Source organism: Microtus oregoni, unplaced genomic scaffold (assembly GCF_018167655.1).
Source record: "Microtus oregoni isolate MIOR12 unplaced genomic scaffold, Mior012 000065F_ref0000479, whole genome shotgun sequence".
NCBI lineage: Eukaryota > Metazoa > Chordata > Mammalia > Rodentia > Cricetidae > Microtus > Microtus oregoni.
The window spans coordinates 9,585,276-9,592,558 of NW_024543875.1; the positions used below are offsets into that span (position 1 = coordinate 9,585,276).

The 7,283-nt window shown below is 46.3% G+C and overlaps 1 protein-coding gene across 1 annotated transcript in view; it reads left to right on the forward strand.

Moving 5' to 3' along the window:
* Window positions 1–6,818, forward strand: part of Slc14a2 (solute carrier family 14 member 2) — a 49,687-nt gene extending 42,869 nt beyond the window's left edge. The window contains exons 16-19 of the mRNA XM_041640870.1: window positions 1,850–1,997; window positions 2,605–2,739; window positions 4,756–4,805; window positions 6,618–6,818. Of these exons, the coding sequence (XP_041496804.1) occupies window positions 1,850–1,997; window positions 2,605–2,739; window positions 4,756–4,805; window positions 6,618–6,818 (534 nt within the window). The remainder of the gene's footprint in view (window positions 1–1,849; window positions 1,998–2,604; window positions 2,740–4,755; window positions 4,806–6,617) is intronic.
* The last annotated feature ends 465 nt before the right edge of the window (window positions 6,819–7,283 follow it).

Consider the following 7,283-nt stretch of genomic DNA (forward strand, 5'->3'; position numbering starts at 1 on the left):
TTTAAACATACTAATGCTGTGTATTTTTTTTCATTCATGGCCCTGCACCATTAAAGTATACACACCACACCGCTACCCACCAGCTTCAGAAGTCGTGGTAGCCTATTCTGTTCTCTCCATGAGCCTTGCTCGTGTTTTAAAACACCAGTTTAACCTCCATTAAGAAACAAAGGTAGCAGAGGTTTTCATCTTTTTAAAGTATTTTATGTATGACACTGACCTCTGGAAGCCTGCCAAGATAGTGAATAAGAAGCAATATTAAAAGTATTAAACAAGATGGGGAAATGTGGCCGTTAGGCTTCTTAACTAACTAGGCGCTTTTTTTTTTTAAGACCTCCTACTTTCCCATTATACTAAAGGACTTTCTGTCCCAATCTATAGCTCAACCTGGAGCTTTGTTATTGGCAACCCATCGCTCCAAAGTCTTGGAGCTTGTTAAACAAAGTTTCAGAAATAATGACGCCCAGTGCCTCTCAGCATTCCATGGTGTCATTGGCATAACAGGCAAACACACTGAGAGGCGTCATTATTCAGAAAAGACTTTATTCTGTCAGCCTCATCCTTGGCCATTGCCAAGCGGAGGAGGGACATTTGTGGGCGAGCGGTGAGAAGAGGGGCTGATTTGGTGAACACTCTAGGGAGTTTTTCTGCTTGTGGGATTTACCCAGTCCCTATCTTTTGGAGGCAAAATTGTTCTGCTCGATGTGCTATGCAAAGATAATGTTAGAAATCATAAGATAAAGCTTGTTATGTTCTCAGTTAAAATAGTTCAGACTTTTCAAGAAAAGAAATATTTTTAATTATCTTATACAAATAGTTTAGACCACCGCCCAAAGATTCAGAAAAAAAAATCAATTTTGGGCAGTCATTCTTGAAGAATAGATTTCTGGACTACGATCAGGATTCATGTGTTGGGTCCTCTCCCAATTAAAATGTGTACTTTACATTTCAGGAAAATAAGCAATAAATGTCAGAAAGAGGGTCTAGAGATTCCAACGGTGCTGGGTGATCACCGAGGATATGCCCAGAGGGCACAACTGGGGTGTGTGGGAATAAACAGCCATGTGTTGTTGTCTGTGTATATTCTCATGCCTGTCTGCTCGTCCTGGCAGGCCAAGGCTGAGCCCTGTTCTATTCTCTGCCCCGGCGGGGTGGGAGATTGGGCTAACCCTCTGAGGTTAGCCCACCTGGCCTGTCCTCCCGTCTGTGTAGCAGTTCTTTCCCTCACTGTCATCCTACCCAGGACCTTGGGGTACTTGTAGGAAGACCTGAAGCAGTTCCCAGACCCTACTGCCCCTGCAAAGCCCTTCCGTAGACCCCAGACTCCAGCTCCTCAGCTACACAGGACTATTGCCACAGCCAGACATGAGCGTCTTAGAAGCACAGAGGACCATTTTCCTCCTGAAAGGCTTCTATCATTTTGTTTTTAAAAATATGAGAGTTGTTTTATCAGATATATATTATATTTCTAATAACTAGTAAATGCCCTTCTGAAAATTCTTCAGTTTCACTTTACAAGAGAATAAATGCCCCACATTGATGTCTCTGCATGAGAGAAACTAAACATCCTAACTACTTACTGCCCCAAGACTCAAAATTGAGAGGATAAAGAGGAGAAAGCCTTTGCCCCCGTCAGCGTTAACCTACTTGAGCAGGAATGTCTTCCGTGAGTCCTGTTGTAAAACGTTAGTGTACACTCAAGGGGCTGAGGCAGGAGGATCGAAACTCCAAGGCCAGCTCGAGAAACATAGTAAGGCCCTGTCCGAAAAGCATTCGCGTGGGACTTTGGTGTGGAGGTGTGAGCTACCGTCTACTTCCGTAGCCAATGTGTGACCCTGTCGTTGTTCAGCTCCTGAGAGCCATCCCGGTTGGGATCGGCCAAGTGTATGGCTGTGACAATCCCTGGACCGGAGGAATCTTCCTCACAGCTCTGCTCGTAGCGTCACCTCTCGTCTGCTTGCACGCAGCCATCGGATCCACCATCGGGATGCTCGCAGGTGTGTCACCGCTTTGGATGCCATTCTCCTTAGTGAGCTGTAGGGGGCAGTGCTGGGGCCGGCTTCAGAAACAGTCATCATCTGCCGATTCTGGAAGCCTCCTCTTCCCCTCGCTCCTGATTCCCGCATTTTGGTGCTAGTGCCCTCATGTTCTTATAAGCAAAAGCTATCAAAAAAAAAAAAAGACTTTGTCATCAAATATTTAACCTTCAGCATAAATTTAAAGTCTGGGAGAGATTTTTCCAAGGATATTTGAGTGATATCCAATGACAAAAATTGGGACCCTGCTTACAACTAAGATTTTTATGTGTGTGGCAAAGGACATACTCTGTGCTGTTTAAATCAGAGCTCAGAGTCCTTACTCCAAAGATCTCTCCAGCTCATAACAGCTTAGCCACTACTGTTCTTGTGGTCCTGCCCACTTATTGCCTTTACGTGTATTTTCACTGAAAAGCTGAAATTCCTCCCTGTGAATACCTGCCTGTGATTCTGGTAGCTGATTCTGGCTTGAAGATTGGGTTAGGTGTGAGTGCACCTGGCAGGCGTGTCTCAGGAGGGCTGGTGAGCGCCTCACACCTCACTCAGTTCCGGTGCTCCTCTTCCTCAGCACTCAGCATCGCCACACCTTTTGACTCCATCTACTTCGGCCTCTGCGGCTTCAACAGCACTCTGGCCTGCATCGCCATCGGAGGCATGTTCTACGTCATTACCTGGCAGACCCACCTGCTCGCCATTGCCTGTGGTAGGTACCACTCCCAGAATACTCTCCCGAGCACAGGGAAGGCCCCTGTGAACCCCCGGAAAAGAAAACCACTCCCAGAAGACAATAGGGCAATTGTTTGCTTTATAAAAGCTGTTGGTTGGCACTGTGGTCTGCGTCTTCAACTGCGTTCACTGTATACATGATGTTTGACCACTCAGAGGCAGGTGTTCTTAGGTGATAGTTTTTCGTTGATGCTCAGGGCTGTCTCCTGGGGTTGCAGCTCTCCTGGCTGGTGATGGAGCTGGGAGAGCAGCTCCCTGATGTTAACCGTTCCATGCAGAACTGGGCAACGCACACCATACACAGTGACCAGAGCTGAATATCAGCCACTGACCGTGCACCATTCAGATGACCGCACGCCTCTTGCCTATTTCTTCAGCATCACAGGAAGTTAGGATGACCATCATAACTCACTGGATTTACAGATTCTCGACTTTGGGCATCTTTCATGTTCTATGAATGGAAAAAAAAAAAAAAACCTTTGACCAAAATATTTAAAGTGGAGTTTCTATTTCAGTACAGCCATGGACGGTGAAATGTTAACAAATAAGGTTTTAAAAAATAAGTTTACGATAAAAAAAATTCCAGAATATGTTTTCTGGGATAGAGAATTTTTCTGAATCATATATAGTCATATATTTGTTGATTTCAGATAGTTTGGAAATGTATTTCTAACCATTTTTGACCACCACTGTTCTACAGTTCTGGGACCACACATGAGCACTTGCAAAGCTTTGGGGAGGTCTTCTTGATACAACAGACCCAGTTAGATTAAAAAAATAAGATAACAGTGAGGCCAAGGGAGCACAGGAATTAATCCTTTGACTGTCTTCCCCAGTGGGGCAGTCGGGTAGGTCTGGCTTCAGGAAAGGCCCTGCTCTTTCTGAGCCCCTGCTCTTCAAAGACCAAGCCTAGAGCCGCCCTGTGGATCTTACATCCCCCCATATTCTGGAGTGTCTGTGGTACTTGGGTTGGCCCCTCTCCTCTCATCTTTCTAACTGCATAATATCCTGAGGAGCTGCAGTTCTGTGCGGTTAAGAGTGCACCCTAGGGACCAGCTGGTCAGGGCTCTGCCCAGTCAGACACAGTCCCCGGAAGTCACCTCACATCTTGATGTCTGACACAAGCAGTGCTTGCTTTGTAGGACTGTGGTCAAAATGAAATCAGGTGAATGACTAATGCAAGAACAGTAGTAACATCTAGGAAGAGCCTGGAAGGTTCAGGTCTGCTTATCTGTAGTCAAGGGAAGGATGTTGGGATTCCAAGTCCTCTAAGAGAATTTATCATTTGGTGGTGGTGGTGGTGGTGGTGGTGGTGGTGGTGGTACGTGTAATCAAGACAATAATACTTCTTACTTATAAGGAATGATGAAGGATATGGTTGGTGAGTAACTCTATGACTAATATTTTAGGGACAACTGGAACACCCTCTTTGGAAAATAGGCCCAAAAGCCAAACCCAATTTTGTTGGCCCACTTTAATGCCTTCCATCTTCTTTCAGTGCTTGGTTCTTCCCAGCATGCAACTTGTTCATGGCCTTCTCCACCCAGACTAAAATACAAGGTGGTAGGAGGTTTGGTCTCCCCCAAACTTACAGGATGCTGTTTCTCCCTAGAAACTCATGTTATGCTAATAGCTCCTGATGGAATAGTCCAATAGGGAGTTCTGAGACTCACTTGCTTTTGCTTTATTGTACAACTTTCATTTATGGTTTATGCTATTAAATGTTCCTTTACTGGAAGGCGTGATGGTGAGACCCAAGGGAACTGTCACAGCTGAATGCTGGCCCTTTCTAACAAAGGGCATCTGCTCTCTTAGCTGCGCTGGCATTTCTGTGGAATTTCACCCTTTCAAAGGTGCAAGGCAGAGGAAGTGGGACTCAGTGTGTGCAAGAGATAGCATTTGAGACATAGCATCAACCAAGAGGGCGCGAGTGCACTAGGCTGACCTGCCATTGGATCTTTACTGAGCTCTTTACCTTGTTTCTTTTTTCCAGCGCTGTTCTCAGCCTATCTTGGTGCCGCCCTCGCTAATGTGCTGTCTGTGGTAAGTCGTGTGGGCTATAAGCCACATGCCCCCACTTCCCAAACACTCCATCAAATCCCTCTGCCCATTGGCTCACATCCTGACACCCGCCTTAATACTCACAGGAAGGAACTAGGTCTCAAAAGCTTATATGTCAACTTTGGGTGGACCAAACCCCATCACCGGTGGCCAGTGGTGCACTTTAGAGAGAAATCTTTCAAGTATAACTCCATTCTAGTCTACCATCCTATAGAACTGATTTTTAAATCTTTATCATTTAACTTGCGTTTGCATGTAAATTATCTGCCCACCTGGATTGTGTATTGTGCACTATTGACACTGACTCCTTGGAAAGCTCTAGAAGCTGTTATTCTTTGTCTTTCTAACCAGAATGTGTGTATGCAAGTCCTGGCCTTCAACAGTGCTGTTATCCGCTTGATAATGATGGCTGGGCCCTGAGGACCATTTATGGGGTACTTGGCATGCACTAAGCAACAAGTCTCTGAGTAGGCAGCAGTACACTGTTGAGAGAAAAGGTCTCAGAAAGATGCAAAATCCATAACGAGGTAATCAGAACTGAGGTTTGTCTACCGTGGGGCTTCCACAAAACACTTTATTGCATCTTATTGGAGCTTTGGGAAGACTTGTTGAGTGGAATCTGTCACTCATGAATATGTATCCCTTCCAGCCTCCATCTGGTATTATTCCGGCACTTCCATGTCTTGCTAACAGTGTGGTCTTTGGACTTCCACACAACCAGCAGTGTGACCCCCTGGCACCAGCTGAGCCCTCTACTGGTTATAGTAAAATGCTGGGAGGCTGGAAGGATGGTTTGATCTGCCTCATAATTGGATCTGTAGGCTCTCTGCAAACCATTCACTTGGCTGTCCCAGTGGAAGAATGGGGGAAAGTGTGAAAATGGTATCTCCAGGAATAAAGGCCAGGTCAATGTGGTGCGAATGAACGGGACGGTAGGCGAAGCCTTGAGGAGAGGGGTGGCTGACCGTTGCCTCCAGCCCCAAGGACAGACCCAGCACTCCTCGGCTTCTCCCTGTGTGCTCATTTCCTAGTTCTCTCTACAAAGGAGTTCTGTCCACACAGCGTCTAAATCCCCAGCTGCCACTGCTCGGCTCCTCTCCAGTCCTTTCAGGTCCAGAGCGCTGTTGACACTGTCTCTGTTCCTTTCAATTCGCATTCTCAGAAGAGGGTTTTATGGGCTCACACCATGTCTCTATTTTGAACCCCGGTGCCGCCTATCTCTAGGCCAATTAACCACAGCTAGGTCTTTTTTTTTTTTTTTTTTTTTTTTTTTTTTTTTGGTTTTTCGAGATAGGGTTTCTCTGTGGCTTTGGAGCCTGTCCTGGAACTAGCTCTATAGACCAGGCTGGTCTCGAACTCACAGAGATCCGCCTACCTCTGCCTCCCGAGTACTGGGATTAAAGGCGTGCGCCACCATCGCCCGGCCCACAGCTAGGTCTTTAGCTACAAAATGGATGCCAAACGCATCCCTTCAAAGGAGGCTGGTTGAGGAAGGCATACAGTGTCCATAGTTCCTGGAGCTGTAAGCATAGACTCGCCAGGTTCCCCAAGACAAAACAAGTCTTGTACGTAAAAAACACACTTAATACCTTTAGAGTTCCAATGACTGTATTTTGGAAGGTGTGTATTTAACCTGTCACAGAATAAACTAACAGCCTGGTTTTGTTCATATTGGCTATCAGTTAAGTAACACCCTTATCGATTGATCAGCCCTTCCTCTACCTGATAAAGGCTAATTAAACAAGCATTCACATCTGATGTAACAGAAATTTCTCTTACCTCCTCCCCCTCCAGTTTGGATTACCACCCTGCACCTGGCCCTTCTGCCTCTCAGCACTCACCTTTCTTCTCCTGACAACCAACAACCCTGCCATCTACAAGCTCCCGCTCAGCAAAGTCACCTACCCAGAGGCCAACCGCATCTACTTCCTGACCCAGGAGAAAAACAGGAGGGCATCGACTATAACCAAGTACCAGGCCTACGACGTCTCCTAAGCTGCCCTTTCGAAAGCATATCACATAAATGCAGCCTCCAGCACACAATCTGCACCCTCCCTTCTATCTGATGTGCACGTGGTCACCAGCTGGGACACTGCCCACCCCACCACCCTTGCTAAGATCCCCAGTACTCATCAAAGCCTTGTTAGTTTAGACAAACACCACCAATGATTCTTTGGGAACTCTCTTTGGGGGGAACTTACAGTCACCCCCTTCAGTTACTTAGTGGAGCAAAGAATGAATCCAGGAAATGTTTATTAGCCTGCAAGGCAAGAGGGCCTGGCCCTATCTGCTCTGCTACTAACGGGGTCCCACTGCCTCAACCAGTCCTTGTCCATTCTCAGTCTGTTTCCTCATTGCCAGAGATTTCTTTATGACAAGGAAGGACACCAAAGTCTTTCTACCTGCAAAATGTTTATTCTTTTCCATCTCCTGTGAACTAATCAACTAGGCATGAGCAGC